Source organism: Alligator mississippiensis, chromosome 2, assembly GCF_030867095.1.
Source record: "Alligator mississippiensis isolate rAllMis1 chromosome 2, rAllMis1, whole genome shotgun sequence".
Taxonomy (NCBI): domain Eukaryota; kingdom Metazoa; phylum Chordata; order Crocodylia; family Alligatoridae; genus Alligator; species Alligator mississippiensis.
The window spans coordinates 27,546,698-27,564,757 of NC_081825.1; the positions used below are offsets into that span (position 1 = coordinate 27,546,698).

The following is an 18,060-nucleotide window of genomic DNA, read 5'->3' on the forward strand; positions in this document are numbered from 1 at the left end:
AACTTGGGCTTCCTAAACGTTGCCCCCCCGTCTAGGGCTCGCCGTGCCCACACTTGGGCTTCCTAATTAGGCTGCCCCCTGCCTGGGGCTCGCCATGCCCACACTTGGGCTTCTTAAAAATGCTGCCCCCCTATCTGGGGCTCGCCATGCCCAACTTGGGCTTCCTAATAATGTTGCCCCCTATCTGGGGCTCGCCGTGCCCAACTTGGGCTTCCTAATAATTGCCCCCCTTTCTGGGGCTCACCACGCCCGCACTGGGGCTTCTCAATAGCGCTCCCCTCTCCGGGGCTCGCCACACCCACACTGGGGCTTCTCAATAGCGCTCCCCTCTCCGGGGCTTGCCACACCCACACTGGGTATTCTCAATAGCGCTCCCCTCTCCGGGGCTCGCCAAATGCTCCTCTCTGGGGCTGGGGTCTATGCACCCCCCATATGCTGCGCCCTTACTGGTGCTGGGGTCCTCACACTCCGCTGTGAGGCCCCTATGAGGCCTCCTCCATCCCCTTATAGCCTCACCCAAACCACTGGTCTAACAAACAGCAACACAAACTCGAGCCTCCTGGCTATAACTCAAACACAAGCCCTCTGGCTATAACAACATTGCTCAACTCCGGTCAAGCTGTACCTGCAGTTAGGCTTCTCCTCGCATCGTGGCTTAGGGAGCTCCTGCCTCTCTGGCTGCTGGCAGGGCACTGCCTCTGGCCTCAGCTCCTGGGCTTTATAAGGGCCAGGCCTTGCCCCCTCTGGTCAGTTGGCCTTCCCTGGTTGCCCCGGCAACCCACAGCTGTGCTCCTTAGTCACTGCTAGGGCTCCTTCCCAAGCAATTTTTCCCCTCTTCAGGAACAGGGCACCTCAGTGCTCTGTGACAGGGCCCCAGCTGGCCTGGGGCCAAGGACTCCTGCTGGGGGAAAGAGGGCCGGGAGTGTGGGGAGCTGTCTGCTATGAAGCCAGGTCAGTCTGGCCCTGCATGCTGTAAGAGTTCAGCAGCTGTGCACTATGGGGCTGGGTCAGGCTAGCTCCACACACTGCCAACGTGTGTAGCTGGGGACTTGGGTGGGAGTGTGGGAGTTACATTCTACGGTGCTGGATGCGTCTGGCCCTTCACCCTGCCACCATGTACAACTGGGGACTTGGGCAGGAGTGCTATTGGGCTCGGTGGGGCTGGCCCCACACGTTGCCTCCATGTGCAGCTGGGGACTGGGGTGGGAATGTTGGGGGCTGTATGAGATTGGGTTGGGCAGGGCTAGCCCCGCTTGCTGCCACCACATGCAGTTCCAGGGACTTGCACACTCCAGGGACTCCGAGGAACACCCCCCCACACACACACCCTCCCTACACCCACCATACCCAAACACACTCACAACCTCCCATAGCCCCCCCACACACTCCCACCCCCCACCATAATCCCACAACCCCCCACACACCCCCTCACCCTCCCACCCCCCCACCATTCCCCCACATCCTCCCCCACACCCCAACCACACACTCCATGCCTGCACCCTTCCACACCCACCCCATACCCCCCCACACACCCCACCCACCATACACACACACCCACTCCCCATCCCCCCTCACATACACCCCCTTACTCTCCCCACACACAATATACAATAGTAAGACTGTATTTTGCTATTATACCATCACCTCTAGATACACTATGCAAACACACACAAATCAGGACAAAAATATTTTTTTAAATAAAATTAAAATAAGTTATAGTAGATGTTCGATTTTTTTTTTTTTAATATATATTTTTTTTTCTAGTTTCAAGATGGCAAGCCCCACTCCCAAAAGGAGTACTTCTGGGGCAAGGGGAGCGACTTCCAGTGAAAAAGGTCAGGGGCTAGGGGCGGGACTTCTGGTCCCAAGATGGTGACCAGGGGGGCAGAGCATCTGTCAAGGGGTAGTGCTACCCATGAGGCCCTTGAAAGTTCACCAAAACTTGTTAAGCAGCACTTCAGCCAAAATAATTGCGCACCCCTACACTAACTGCATGGTAACTGAATAATACTGCACTGTAATGCATCACAGCACAAACAGTGCTAATATGCTACTGCACAGTATTATTAGAAGCCGTGCAGTAGCATCACTAAAAAGGCATTTGCCAGTGCTGCTGCTGATCAGTAATTCAAATTATACAATTACTAAATAAATGTGCAGTAACTACTGCATAGTAACGTCTCATGTAGACGCACGAAGTATCTTATGTAATAGTCATCTAAAGCATGTGCTAGTCTCGTATAATGTGCTCTCAGTCTGATTTGGTAGTGTTTTAGGGCAGCTAGGGAACACAAGGCAGGAAGAAGAAAGAGCAGCAGATTGAACAGAGAAAGGGGACTAGAATGGCACTCAGGGAGGGTATGGAGGTAATTTGTGGCATGCCACTCAAAAAGGTTGGCCCCCATTGTTTTAGGACAACTGTGATTGATGTGAATACCAAGGCAATGGTAATAATGAGGGAAAAAGAAGGCAATAGTTAACATGGATGTTGTGGGTAAGTTTAATAGAATAACACAGTTATTCATTGAAAACTAGAGTATGGCCTGATAGAATAAATAAAGATGTGAGGCATTAGTATATGCAATAAAAGTAAGACTTGAGTGAGAAGTAGCAGTTCATGAAGAGCTTTTCCTACAAAGGCATAGAATAAAGTAGGAATATTTGCGAGGAAAGGAGATGAATGTAGTGTTGATGCTGGCTTCACTGGTGAGGTAGCAACCAGTGTATAAGAGAAGTAGGGCTGGAGCAATGTTGTTAAAGGTTTGAATATTTATTAATAAGTGACAGAAGGGGCTCAGGTTTTAGTGACTGTGTAATGGACCCTTATCTTACCCAGAGCCAGGGATGTAACTGGTGAAGACTTTATAGTTTTCCATATGGAAGGAACATATGTCATTATGATTGCAGACAGGGAGGATTAAGTGAAGGGGAAAGCATACCATGGCATGTGTCACTCTGCTTGCCCAACTGCAGCCAGTCAGCTCCTAGAAATGATGAGGTGCAGTATCAAGGGGACAAATCAAAACACATGAGGCCTGGGATGCAAAATGCAGGCCAAGATCTACATGTTTAAATCTCAGATTTTATTTCAAGTCCATCTCTTATGAAGAGAGGTGTGGCAGTGCACCTTTGAGTGCTTGCCACTTTAAGGGCTTAAGCAGGCTGCAGACCAGCCTGCAGGTGGGAGCAGACCCAATCAGGTGGTCACATGGCAGCCAGGAGGCTGCCTGATTGGTGCAGGGCTGGGCAGCCTGGGTATAAGACCCAAGAGCAGAGCTGGCAGTTGCTACAGGGATGCCACTGATGTAACATTGCCCAGCCACAGATCTGCTGCTCCTGGAGCACCTGGAGGTTAGGCTAGGAACTATGGGGCTGGAGGAGGTTCCTGTGGGTCCTTGGTAAGACCTGAAACTGCACCCTGCTGGGGTTGGATGGTGTGGTGGGGCTGCCTGTGGCAGGGCAGTCTCCAGGAAATGTCACACCTGTGCCTCTTCAGTGAAAGGTGAGGATGGGGCTTGTGGGTACTTTGTGGAGGGGAAAGGCTAGGAGAGCACACCCCAACAGAAAAACACAGGGCCCAGGTCCACTGAGTGGGGCCTGAGGCAGGGGCCAAGGCCCACAGAGTGGGGCCTGAGGCCCATGGGGCATAACGCCCAGGAGCCCAGTGAGGGGTGGAGGAACCCAGTGAGGGCAGAACAGTAGGCCTAGGATGGGTCTAGAGTAACTATGTGGTCCACAAGCCCAGAGAGCAAGAACAACGTTTGGAAGGGCCCAAGAGGGCTAACTGCTTGAGAACCTAACCAGAGAACCTCGACTGGCTGGGGCCAGGACCATGAGGGTCAAAGGGCAAGACCCTCATGGCCTCGAGGGATGGCCAGAGCCAGCGGGCTGTACTCCTGACTGGCCTAGAGGCGAGGCCAGTGCCTGTGAGGCCAAAGGTCCTGGAGGGGGTCACTGCCGAGAGGGAAAGGGGTCTAGGGCCCAGGATGATGGCAGAGGTTAGGCCGTCTGAATAGGAGGGATCCAGGTTGGGGTGAATGTCAGGCTGAAATATAGTGGGGCCCAGTATGGGTCTGAAGCCATATAGTGATGCCATCTGTGAGATATGGGACTTGGTAAAGAGCAGGTCGGAGCCATGTCTTATGCCCCCAAAACTGCCATTCTACCCCCTCTAAATTGGTGCCTGGGGATAGTGCCCTGCTTGCTGAATTACATTATGGGCAGCAACAGTGGAAATAAAACCGAGGCTTCCTCTGTTATCTCTGCCTTCCTCAACTCTGCCTGTAGGGACCAGATTTGGAGCCCAGTGAACACATCAGGCAACCAAGAGTAGGCCTTGGATGCCTTGTGCATGACTTTGTATTGGAAAACACAGGAGGAGTTACTTGTGGAGTACGTATCAGAGCATGGTTGCCTTTGCCTGGTATACAACTGGTAGCACATGGCTAGATCTGTTCAATGGGTGAACTAAGCTCATTAGGGACAGTGCTAGTGGGGAGCAAGTTGCCTGCAATACCACAGGTTAGAGGGACCAAGGGAGCACTAGCCTACAGCAAAAGAGAAGGCCTCATTTTGTGTCTTTCAGCAAGAAGGTTTTAGATTCATCTAAGGCTCTGGCTCCAGAAATAAGAGACTGAGCCCCAAGATTACATTGGGTCTGTGAGGGCTGACATTACCTGGGTGGCTTCTCTTTGAACCTGGAGCCAGAGAATGGCCAGAGCTTGATATAACTTGGAACATGTTATATCCTAAAAAAGGAGCTGTCAGCTCTCCAGAAGGGGAGACCTACCCTTCTGTAGAGCTCTTATATACAATGTAATGGCATTTTTTATTATTTTCATGTAGATTGTAGACATTTAAGCCTAAATCCACAACAATTTTTAAGTTCACACTTCCCACAGATTTGTGGATCAGTTTGGAGCAGCTGTTTCTGAAGTATTGTTTGGTTATTCTCTTATTTGATATCCTCAGTTCCCTCACCTGTTCCCATTCAGTTTTAATTTAACTGAGTCTGTTTTGAGAATAAAATGCAATTTATTCTCTGTTGCTTCTTGTTTCCCTTCACTTAGAAACTAAGGCTGCTTACAGATGTGAAAAAAAAACAAAACTGACATGCCCCAACACTGACTGCAGCACAGGCCCAGAAGAGTAATCACATTAGTTGGACCCAGCTTGCCCAATCTCGTAAAGATCGGGCACTTCAGCAGGGCTTTTTGGCACTTTTATCTAATAGCTCAGTGGTTCTCAACTTTTTTTGGTCAGTGTATCCTCAGTGGCTGGTCGAGAAGCAGGGAGTCTCCTGGCAGCTGATCGATGACTGGGAGGGGGGTCCCCCACACACTCATGTGGCAGAAGCTGGAAGTGCCAGTGGTGCACAGCGGCGAAACCAGAAGTGCCAGCAGCATGCAGTGGCAGAAGTGCTGCTGGTGTGTGATGCCAGCAAAAACAAAAGCACTGGTAGCATGTGGCGTGTAGTGGTGCAAGTAGCACAAAGTGCTGGCGGCCCTAGCCCCCACTTCTCCGTGCCAATGCCATGTAGCCCCTGGAGCCTTCCCAAGTATCTCCAGGGGTACGTGTACCCCCAGTTGACAGCCCCTGTAATAGCTGATTAAATCAGCTATTAGATAAAAGCACCAAAAAGACCCACTGAAGCACCTCATCTATAAAGACTTTGCAGAGCCAGGTTGAACTAATGTTCTGCCTCTTTTGGTAAAGTTCTGTTCTTTTTTTTTCTTCTTTTTTTCACATCTGTCAATGTTCTAAATTTTCAGAGGTCTCAGGAACAACTCATTACTTTATATGCCTAGCCACTAAGTGGAAGCAAGAATTTGGGTCCCATTGGTATTAAGGTAGGTTTCTCAGCTCTGAGTGGAGTGGAGGAAAGGAGAGGAACTAGGGTGACACCACCCTTGTAGAACACAGGTGCTACTAAAGGGGTTGAAAGAAGAGACAAAACTGCCTGAAGAGAATGAAATAGCAGCATGTGTGACTTGCTAGAGGCCCACCCTCATATCTGGAATTTTCCAAAACCCGATTAGAAGCTACAATCCAGTTCTCTGATATGAGGTCTTGCTGAGATTTTCAGATTCTTGTTTCCACTTGCTTCTTTCTCTGCATGAGCTATTATCCTGGATATCAAGCTACAGGCTTTCTATCGCGTTGTCTCCAAGCAACAGCTTGACGTGTGGGAGATTAAAATCTCTTTGGGAGTTTGAAATCAAATAGAGAATGACGTTGTTTGGTCATTCAAAATGCCCTCAAAAATAAGCATACCCACAAAACATTTTTTTATCAGTAACTGGACTTAATAGCTTGCATTTAAGAAATTCAGTTGTTTTGCTTCAAAACAAAAGCTATTTCTGTTTCTTTTTGTAGGTTGCCACTCAGCATGACCCCCAAACTGCGCATGTTCGACTTCTAATTAATAACACCAACATGCCATCCACAGCTAATCTCACAGATCTCATCCTGCTGGACAATGTTACTGGCCTTCATGTTCAAAAAAACAGTGGTAATAAGACTGCAGATGGATTCCAGATATACAGGAGAACATTCCTGCAAGGTAACTGACTACAAATGTTTAAAAATTTGACTGAAATGTGGGAAGTCAAAGTACTTCCATATTAAGATATATTTAACTGTTCATTCTGGTGATATAGCTTACAATGCACACCTCTCCAATTAATAAGGCAGCTTAAATGAGGCTGACAATATTTCCTGAGTTTCACAACAGGATACTCAACTGTCCCCTGGCTCTCTGGCACTTTTAGCTGTTTTCAAGCTCTGGTCTTATCTGAGAGCTAGGGGGAGGGCAGAATGCCAAAGCACCAGTGTTGCCCTCGTATATCCCCTGCCTAGAAAACACCAGAAACAGAGGTTTTTGAAAACATAACCAAAACTTTCATTTGACCAAACCAACAGGACATTCACAACAAATATTTAAACAATACTGTACTGAAAAAAAGATGTATGGTTACCTAGCTTAAACATTCCAGAAATTTTTATCACTGTTTTAAACTCTGCAGCTTTACTTTCTTTTATCTCAAAGAGAGTCATGTCAAATTTAACACTAAGCTTTAGGGCCCTCTCTGAGGTCTGTGAGTGCAGAATTAGGCCCATTAGTTGTATAAAATTCAATTCCTTCAAAAAAAGCCAGAAGGGTTCTTTGCATTTTTTTTATTCCATGAAAGCTTCCATGAACAAGTGTTCCTCATTCAAAATTGTCTAAGCTAGTTACTTTAGCTTTTGTAAACTTGAGGCTAGACTACGTGGGGCTTCCCTTGATGACTTGGGAAGCTGTGGCTGGTGTAGAACATGGCGGTCCGCTTTCTGACAAAGGGTAGGTCACCAGGGAATACGGAACCAGAGCTCCAGAGTCTGCATTGGCTTCTGATAGTTTTTCAGGTTCAGTTCAAGATGCTGATTTTGACTGTTAAGGCCCTAAACCAGGGGCAGGAAATTATTTCAGGCGGAGGGATGCTTACTGAGTTTCCACAAGCCATTGAGGGCTGCATGGGTAGTCCTGCCTGTTGACAGGAGCCCCATCCCCTGGTTGCCAGCTTGCAATCAGAAGTCCCACCCCCTAACCCCTGACCTTTGCCACCGGAAGTCCCTCCCTTTGCCCCCTCGACTTACTCCTTTCAGCAGGGGGTTTTGCCATCTCTGAACCAGAAAAATACCAAATTATATTCTAAAAATCAAAAGTACTACAACATTAATTTCATTAAAAAAAAAATTGTCCTGATTTACATGTGTTTGTGTAGTGTACATAGAAGTGACAATATAATAGCTTAAAATTAAGTCTTACTCTTGTATACTAGTGAATTACCCATTAAGAATGATGGGGGGTGGGGAGGGCTCCCTCCCTGCTGTCATCGCAGTGCTCTGCTGTCCTACTCTGACCCTGCCATTCCCTCCATCCTATGTCGCCACCTTCAAGCTTGAGCGTTCCAAGAGTTTCTTCCCCCGCACCCCCAGTCTGGCTGTCTGGTTGTGTATGTGCCTATGCCGAGCATTGTGATTGGTTGTTTCAGTAAACATTGTAATTGGCTGCCAAGAGAACCAATCAGAGCGCTCTAAGAGTGTTATGGATGGACACAAAGACAGATGGACTAAGCCCTTTATATAGATAGAATTGTGGGAGGGTGGGTATATGTTTGTGGGTATGTGGAGTATCGGGGAGAGTGTGTGTGGGATTTGTGGCGGGGTGGATAGATGTGGGGGGTATGGGTGCATATGGGTTTTGTGGGGGGCTGTGAATATGTGGGGGGGAAGGTGCCTGGGAAGGGTTTGCCCACAGCCTGCCCCCACCCTGCGCTGCGGCAGGCAGAGCCCCCGCCAGCACTCTTGCAAGCCCAGGCTCCATGCTCCTGCCACTCCTGGCCCCGGGCCACTGGGATGGGCCCCGTGCTCCCATTGACTTCCACTTGCCCCCCCATCTGCCGCTGTTGCCCTTTTCCTGCTGCTTCCCCTCTCCCCCATCCACCTCAGCTGCTCTGGCACCACATCCCAGCTGCTCTTGCGGTCCTGGCGCTGCAGCTGGGAACTATTTAGTGCCAGAATGTGGCAGGTTTAGTTGGAGTGGGGAAATGGCTGTGGCAGGCAGGGGGCAAGGGGCAGCTAGTGGTCATGCAGAATGCAGCAACAGCCAGGTGGGAGCACGGGTCCCACACCGGTTCACTGGGGCCAGCACTGGTGAGGTCCAGAGTGGGATGGCAGGAACATGGGGTCTGGGCTGCCAGGGGCTCTATGGAGCTGGTCTTCATTGCTCAAGCAGGGAGAGGAGGGAATCAGCTCAGCTCCATAGAGCCCCTGGCAGCCTGCCCCCATGATCCTACTGCTCTGCTCTGGGCCTTGCTGGTGCTGGCCTCAGGGGACCAGTGCAGGCCCCGCAGTCCCACCCAGCTTTTGCTGCACTTCGGGCATCTGCTCGCTGCCCCTTTCCTCTGCCTGCCACAGCCATTTCCCTGCTCACCCCCCACCTGGCCTCTGGCACCACATGGTTCCCAGCTGCAGCACGGGGACTTCAGGAGCTAGCTCAGCCAGCCCTGAGAACTGGGGCAATCACCCACGGTCCTCCCCTGCCTCCCTCCCTCCGCTTCTTCTTATCTGTATTTCCCTCGCTGCAGGGAGGCAGAAACAGTCCCAGGCCACAAGCCTCCAGAAGCCCCTGCTAGGCAGAAGCTTCTCGCTGGGGCTCAGGGTGGGCAGGGCTGGAGGGGGGCATGGGTGATCTGGACTTGCTGCTATGGCTGCTTAGTTCTGCTGCCAGCTCCACCTGGGTCCTATTGCTCCTGTCTCCTGCCATCTTTGACAGGCAGCCAGGGACAGATAAATATTAATTTTCTAAATATTTTAGCAGCCCTGTGGGCCAGATGGAATGGCCTGGTGGGCTGGATCCAGCCCACGGGCTGTATTTTGCCCGCCCCTGCCCTAAACAATCCGAGTCCTGTATTCCTAAAGGACCACCTTCTTCCGTATGCCCCATCTTGATCCCTAAGGTCAACTGAGAGCGTCCAATTACAAGTACCACCAATGAGCCAGGGTCTCTTGTTGCAAACATATGGGAAGTCATTCCTGGTAGTCCCTTCTCAGCTTTAGAACTCCCCATTGAGGCCCATCAGAGCCTGAACCTGGGCATCTTTTGGAAGCACTGTAAAACCTTTCCATTTGGGCAGACATTTAACAAGGAAGGCTCAGCTGGGATATTGTTTAGCAAATGTTTATTTTAGATCCTATTTTAATATTCTATGTACTTTTATAAGTCATTATGTTTCTTATTTTAAGCTGCCCTGAGCCTTTGTTGGGGAGAATAGTGGCATATAAAACAAACAGACAAATAAATAAAATAGGTATATTCAATTCAGTATAACCAAATACCTTGCTCAATAACAAGTTTAAGATGCTGGTTCTCAACTTTGTTAGACTCAAGGCACCCCTCAGAAAATGCCAACTCTTAGCTTTCACTCATTTTTTTGACTACAGAAAAATAATACATCAATTAATCTGTTGCAAAGAACTCAGAAAGACCACAAATGGTCAGAATGTTTTTGACACTATGGATTCCTATTTGAAAACTGGGTTTATGTTGTAGGTCATTTGTGGGTAATTGCACACCTAACCATGCTAATAGTAAGTGGCACCCTTAAAAGCATCTTGTTGCATCTCGGGGGTCTTTGGTACCCTGGTTAAGAATAACTGTTTTAAAAGAATCCTTAAAATTCAAATTTAAAAATATAAGGCTACAGTTGATTCCATATTGGCACAAAACATCACCTGCATGGAAAAAAAACTAGGTCTTGAAAACCTCCAAGGATGGAGAGTCAGTCCATCACCTCTCTGGGTAACCTCTTCCAGTGTTTTACTATCCTGGTGAGAAAATTCTTCCTAATATCTAAGCTAAACTTCCCTTGCTGCAACTTGAGACCATTGCTCCTTGTTCTGTCATCTGCCACCACTGAGAATAGTTTAGCTCCATCCTTTTTTGAACCCTGCCTAGCTGAAAGCTGCTAATAAATCCCCTCTCAGTCTCCTCTTTTCTAGACTAAATAAGCCCAGTTCCTTCAGCCTCTCCTCATAAGTCATGTCCCCCAGCCCCCTCACCATTTTTCTTGCCCTCCACTGAACTGTCTCCAATTTGTCCATCCTTTCTGTAGTGGTGGGCCCAAAACTGAACACGGTACTCCAGATGTGGCCTCACTAGTGCTGAATAGAGGGGAGTAATCACTTCCCTTGACCTACTGGCAACACACCTACCAATGCAGCCCAGGATGCTGTTAGCCTTCTTGGCAACCATGGCACACTGCTGACTTATATTCAGCTTATTGTCCATTATAACCCCCAGGTCCTTTTCTGCAGAGCTGCTGCCCAGCCAGCCATCCCCCAACCTGTACTGATGCATGGGATTCTTTCATTCTAAGTGCAGGACTTTGCACTTGTCCTTGTTGAACCTCATGAGATTTCTTTTGGCCCAATCCTCCAATTTGTCTAGGTCACTCTGAATCCTATCCCTACCCTCCAGCATATCTACCACTCCCCCCAGCTAGGTGTCATCTGCATATTTGCTGAGGGTGCACTCTATGCTATCTTCCAGGTTGTTAATGAAAACATTGAACAAAACTGGCCTGAGGACTGACCCCTGGAGCACTCCATTTGACACCAGCTGCCAACTAGACATTGAGGCATTGATTATTATTCTCCCAGCCTGATGCTCCAGCCAGTTTTCTATCTACCTTTCAATCCATTCATCCAGCCCATACTTCCTTACCCTGCCTATGAGAATGTTGTGGGAGACCGTATCAAAAGCCTTGCTAAAATCAAGGTACACCACATCCACTGGTCTCCCAGGGTCTACAGAGCCAGTCATCTCATCATAGAAGGCAATTAGGTTGGTCAGGCATGACTTGCCTCTGGTGAATCCCTGCTGACTGTTCCTAATCGCCTTTTTCTCCTTCATGTGCTTAGAAATTGATTCCTTGAGGATTTTCCCCATGATTTTTCTCAGGACTGAGGTGAAGCTGACTGGTCTGTAGTTCTCTGGATTCTCCTTGTTTCCTTTCTTAAATATGGGCACTATGTTTGCCCATTTCCAGTCATCCGGGACTTCTGATCACCATGAGTATTCAAAGATGATGAGATGATGACTAGCAGCTCTTCAATCGCATCAGCCAACTCCCTCAGCACCCTCTGGTGCATCCCATGCAGCCCCGTGGACTTGTACATGTCCAGCTTTTCTAAATAATCCCTATCCTGTTCTTTTACCACTGAGGGCTGCTCACCTCCTCTCCAAACTGTGCTGCCCGGTTCAGTAGTCTGGAACTGACCTTGCCTGTGAAGATGGAGGCAAAAAAGGCATTGAGCACTTCAGCCTTTTCTGCATCCTGTGTCTCAAGGTTGCCTCCTCTATTCGGTAAGGGACCCAAACTTTCCCTGATCCTCCTCTTGCTACTGACATACTTGTAGACACCCTTCTTGTTACCCTTCACATCGCTTGCTAGCTGCAACTCCAATTGTGCTTTGGCCTTCCTGACTTCATCCCTGCATGCCTGAGCAATGACCTTACATTCTTCCCTAGTTATTTCTTGAAGTTTCCACTTCTTGTAAGCTTCATTTTTGTGATTTAGTTTACTGAAGTGTGCCCCCGCTAAGTCAAACTGGTCTTCTGCCATATTTTCTAGTCTTCCTGTGCATCAGGATGGTTTGTTCCTGCACTCTCAGTAAGGCTTCTTTAAAGTACAGCCAGCTCTCCCGGAGGTTTCTCCCTCTCAGACTGGCTTCCCAAGGGATCCTGCCCATGAGTTCCCTGAGCAAGCTGAAGTCTGCTTTTCTGAAGTCCATGGTCCTTACTCTGCTGCTCTCCATCCTTCGTTTCCTCAGGATCCTGAACTCAATCATCTCGTGGTCGCTGCTCCCAAGTTGCCATCCACTACTACATTGCCCACCAATTCATCCCTGTTTGTGAGCAGCAAGGCAAGAAGAGCATGGCCTGTAGTTGGCCACTCCAGCACTTGCTCCAGGAAGTTTTTCCCAAAATTCTCCAAAAACTTCCTGGATTACCTGTGCACTGCTGTATTGCCCTCCCAGCAGATGTCAAAGTGATTGAAGTCCCCCATGAGAACCAGGGCCTGTGATCAAGGAAACTTCTGTTAGCTGTTTGAAGAAAGCCTAATCTACCACTTCCTTCTGGTCTGGTGATCTATAGCAGACACCCACCACAACATCACCCTTATTGCTTTCCCCTCTGTCCATAACCGAGAGATTCTCAACAGGTCTATCTCCAGTTTCATACTGGAGCTCTGAGGAATCATACAGCTCTTTTACATAAAGCACAATTCCTCCTCCTCTTTTCTCCCACCTGTCCATCCTGAACAGTTTGTCCATGACAGTGCTGCACTCATACGAGCTCCCACTAAGTCTCTATTATTCGGATCACGCCATAGTTTTCTGACTGCTCGAGGACCTCCAATTCTTCCTGCTCATTTCCCAGGCTACATGCATTTGTGTACAGGCACCTGAGGTAACAAGTTGATTGCCTTGATTTCTCAGGAAGTATGAGAGCACTTCCCCTGTTGCCAGCTCCTGCTTGCTGTTCTTCCAGGTCTCCCGCTTCCTCACTTACCTCAGGGCTCCATGCCCTGACGAACCTGGTTTAAAGCCCTCCTCACTAGATTAGCGAGCCTGTCCGCGAAGATGCTCTTCCCTAGGCGGATCCCATCTCTTCCCAGTAATGCTTTTTCTTGGAAGAGTATCCCATGGTCGAAAAGGCCAAAGCCCTGCTGGCAACACCAACTGCACAGGCAGGAGTTGATCTGCAGGATGCATCTGTTCCTGCCTGGGCTCTTTCACTTGACTGGAAGGATCGACGAGAACACAACCTGAGCCCCAGACCCCCTCACCCTTACCTTATCTTTCCCTGACCTTCAAATGGGGACCTTCATTTTGTATTTTGTAGTCTTTCTTAATCCGTTGTTGCTATCCTTACTTATGTTACATAGTGCCTACCAGAAGACAGTGTCCTTCTGAATTAAGAAGTTGCCCAACATGAGTACAGGGGCCAGAATGTAGTCTTGAATGTAGACATCAAGAAGGCCTTTGGCACTTTCTCCCTCCATGCTCGTAAAAAATTAGGTGACTGTGGCATCGATACCTACACAGTCAGATGGGTGGCAAATTGGCTCGGTCACACCCAGAGAGTGGTGGTGGATGGGTTGCTTTTGACCTGGAGGGATGTGGGCAGTGGAGATCCCCAGGGCTGTCGGTCCTTGGGCCTGTGCTATTCAACATCTTTGTCAGCGACTTGGAGGTGGGCATGGAAAGCACGCTGTCCAAATTCGCTGATGACACAAAGGTATGGGGAGAAGTGGGCACACTGGAGGGGAGGGACAGAATCCAGCTAGTTCTAGACAAGTTACAGAGTTGGGTGGATGAGACTAGAATGGAATTCAACACAGACAAGTGCAAGGTGCTGGATCTAGGGAGAAGGAATCTGCAACACACCTATTGGCTGGGCAACACCCTTGTCAACAAGGTAGCAGAAAGGGATCTTGGAGTCATTGTTGACTCTAGGATGGACATGAGGCACCAGTGCAAGTAAGTGGTCAGTAAGGCTAACCGCACCTTGTCGTGCATCTATAGATGCATCACAGGCAGGTCCAGGGAGGTGATCCTTCCCCTCTATGCGGTGCTGCTCAGGCCGCAGTTGGAGTACTGTGTCCAGCTCTGGGCGCTGCACTTCAAGAGGGATGTGGCTAACCTTGTGAGGCTCCAGAGGACAGCCACTTGCATGGTCAGGGGGCAGCAGGCCAGGCCCTATGGAGATAGACTAAAGGGCCTGAATCTATTCAGCCTCCACAATAGAAGACTGAGAGGGGATCTGGTGGCAGTCTATACACTCACTGGGGGGGGACCAGCAGAAAATAGGTGAGGCTCTGTTGCCCTGGGCACCACCTGGGATAACAAGGAATAATGGCCACAAACTGATTGAGAGTAGGTTCAGGCTTGATATCAGGAGGCATTACTTTACGGTTAGGGCTGCCAGGCTCTGGAATGGGCTTCTAAGGGAGGTGGTGCTTTCCTCTACCTTGGGGGTCTTCAAGAGGAGGTTGGATAGATATCTGGCTGGGTTATTATGATCCCAGCTCTCGTTCCTGCCCAGGGCAGGGGGTCGGACTTGATGATCTGTTCAGGTCCCTTCTGACCCTAGAAACTATGAAACCCTAGAAAATATGAATTTGTTTGTGTGCACTCCAGTATATTTGCAGGTTGGCTAGCTAAGGTAGCAGTAAAGTTTGTTAGAACTTTAAAAGTTCTGTGCAAGTTGTTGCAGTGACTCATCGAAAGTAAGACAGCAAACAAACACAAGCAAATTATAATGAGGTTAAATAAAGGAGGATAGGAGTAAAAATGCAAACCCTCCATGGCTTTAGTTTCAGCCTGCTCCCTGGACTCTGTTTGGGGTGACTTGGCATCCTTAATTGAATTCTCCATCTTCTGACTCCCTGTTTCTCCTCTGCATCTGCATCCTTTGCTTCCTGCTCTCATATTTTGACTGCATGTTCTCTCAGTCCATTTTGAAATTCTTACATTATATACATTTTAAGTAACTAAGCCAGTGATTCTCAGTGTACCATGGTAGCCTGAGGTGTCTTGAGATCATTTCAAAGATGCTACAGAGTACAACACAATGTTAGTACTGTTAGATGTGTAAACATGATTCACAAGATAAAACCAGAGTTTTCAAATTGGAATCTATAATGTTGAAACAGGCCTGTTATGTTCTTTCCACCGCAGGAGAATTACTCAAGTATTTTTCTGTAGTCAAAAAATTAGTGACAACTGAGAGCTGGCATTTTCCAAGGGGTGCTTCAAGTCTATTAAGGGGTACTTCAAGTCTAAAAAGGTTGAGAACCGCTGAACTAAGTAGTGTTATGATAGATGCATTTTATCACTGACAGCTTTCCCAGTGGAAAAGCAGTGTCAGGTCATATGAGTTTGTTCTGTGGTTGGAAGTTTATACTTTGTGCAAATTTGCAATAATGGAGGCTTGGTGGTTGTAACTAAAGGCTTGCATATTTAGAAACTGTTATCAGAGAATTGTTGGCTTTCTACCCAGATCCTCAGAGAGGCTGTCATCTGCAAAAGTTTATGCCTCTCTGAATTAATTAGTCTTTAGGATGGCACCCTGCCTTCAGCCTGACTTCAGACTGGCCAGCTACCTCTCTCTTAAAATGAATTAGCAAATCAAGCTTGAACCTTTGTCAAATCTAAAACAGTTTCCATTAAAGCTGAATTGAATCTTGGTTTTTCCAACAATGGAAAGTGTATAAAGAAGACTTAAGTAGGACAGACTCAACTAGAAGAACTTAGCTTTATTTTTTATTCACTGGTATGTCAGCTGCCAAATTCAGCACTTGTAACTGATGATGAGCAAACTTGGTAACATACTATGGGTTATGTTTCCATATGATGTTTGTTATACAGAATTATTGTCTATCTCAGAGACATGCTCTAAATTAAAGATTCATTTTGACTTCCATTGAAATCAGTGACAAAAGCTTTAGTGGGAGCAGGATCAACTACTTAACAAAAACAATGGAAGTTGTACAAGAGACCACTCTTACTAGAATATCTTTTATTTTGAGAGAGCACTTCAAAGTCTCTCTCTCGAAGAAGTACAGTTCTGTCCCCTTTTAATTCAGTCTCCATCAAGCATATGTTGTTTATTGGTACTTTGAGTACTTAGTCAAATGTGTATTGGGTCAGATTTGGTACTGTCATTACAGGTTAGAAGTGTTGGAAATGTTTGCATGCAAACTCTGTACCTGCATCCGCTTGGGGGTGGGGGATTTACCCAATGGGATAATGGTATTGCCAATGGCCTTCCCTATGGATGCTGCGTATGGGAGCAATGCCAGGACCATCTAAATCTTCACTGGACCCTGAGCAGTAGTGTCTGCCTGGGGGAGAATGAATTTTCTCTTCATCCTGCCCGTTTTCTACACTACGTTGATTGGCTTTGCCTTCTACCACCCATTTTCCGTCTCCCTCTGAAGTAAGTTTTGCAAACTATTTGTATCCATCTCCCAAGGGGACTTTTAGAAGCATATTGAAACTGATTTTTAGACTTGCTGAATCCCTGTAGCTCTCACGGAGTTCAACTGAGTGATCTTTTCATGAAAAAATCAAGCCCAGATGGGTGTCTCGTGAAGGCTCATGGGGTCTTCTCATGTTTTTAATATTTACTAGTTTAATAAAGAAAATAAAGGCAAAGCTCAAGGACTACTGGGAGATGCAACACACTCACCCATTCAAGTTTAGTTACTGATTCACTTTTCTTATAACAGCTGGAGAATACTACTCAGTAGACTACGTTGCCATTCTTGATGTAAAAGAAACCTGGAATAATAAGATGTTGACACTGCCTGCTAAGCTGACCTTCTGGAGTACATCACTGGTATTTACTTTTCAGTATTATTTTACTCCTTAACAATCTATATACAAAGAGTGTAGGAATTCTTGAAATTATTCTTGTCTGCCTAAGTCAGACATGATGAAACAAAGTTTTTAAGACATCTTCTCACAATGGTTATAATATATTTGAAGTATATGTATGAGTATCATTCATTAATGACTGGAATGGTTTGTAGATTTCATGAGTCCAATAGGTTTGTAGGTTTCATGAGTCCAATAGGTAAAAGGATTAGAGCTATATTGTTTGTGTATTAGCTTATAATTTTCTCTTTATCCTGGGATCTTTCTCCATTTTATCTGTGAATTCAGAAAAAGTGTCCAATTAATGTACATGTATGTTACATACCTACACAGTCTTTTATTTCTGTCTCACTTTAAATTGTCCTGAGCCTTTGTTGGGAAGGGCAGCATATACATCTAAAAATAAAATAAAGGTTCTGAATGTATTGCACTAAGTTGAAGGCTTGATCTCCACGGATTCTGTCTATAAGAGCAAGACATTATATTCATTGCTACTTGAAGGGTAATTTTCTGTAATTATATTATGATCTTAGATTTCTCCTTTTGGCTTTTCTAATGAGATTGTTCCTCTGGTCAATTCTCTTGTCATGGCTTTGTACATATGTACAGACATAGCTATTAAAATCCTTTGTATCTGAAATTTTCAGAGGCTATTTTAAATTGTAGGGTGCATATGGAAGATGGCCAATCTTCCTAGTGAGAATGGCCCTTTCAATTCAACTTATAATGAACAATTGCATGAGTTACAGTTAAAAAGAAATATCAGCCACCAATCTTAGGGATAAAAAAGTCCTGTGCACAGGTTTTTCCATTGTTGCTTTTTATGAGGTTTTATACCTGCCTCTGAAACATCTGGCCACTGTTGGAGAAAAGATGAACCAAAAAACAGAATTGATCCAGCAGTTTGTGTAAGTCCTCTGAGAGTGTTTTGTTAATTTCTCTAAGGACAAGGTGTGTTTCCTGTTAGCAACTAAGGTTCAGTTTCTTGAGAGTTTTGGTGACTTGAGGTCATTTCACAATTCCACATCTCAAACTGGATCTGGAAGCACAGCTCCCCTTGCCTTATTGTCC

At 47.0% G+C, this 18,060-nt stretch overlaps 1 protein-coding gene across 3 annotated transcripts in view; it reads left to right on the forward strand.

The window, feature by feature from the left end:
- Window positions 1–18,060, forward strand: part of EVC2 (EvC ciliary complex subunit 2) — a 174,026-nt gene that overhangs the window by 27,959 nt on the left and 128,007 nt on the right. For 2 of the 3 annotated variants that reach the window (XM_059721568.1, XM_059721567.1), the window contains exons 5-6: window positions 6,376–6,562; window positions 16,842–16,951. In XM_059721568.1, coding sequence (XP_059577551.1) covers window positions 6,376–6,562; window positions 16,842–16,951 — 297 coding nt within the window. Of the gene's footprint in view, window positions 1–1,764; window positions 1,836–6,375; window positions 6,563–16,841; window positions 16,952–18,060 lie in introns of all 3 variants that reach the window. The other variant, XM_059721569.1, reaches the window with a different exon arrangement.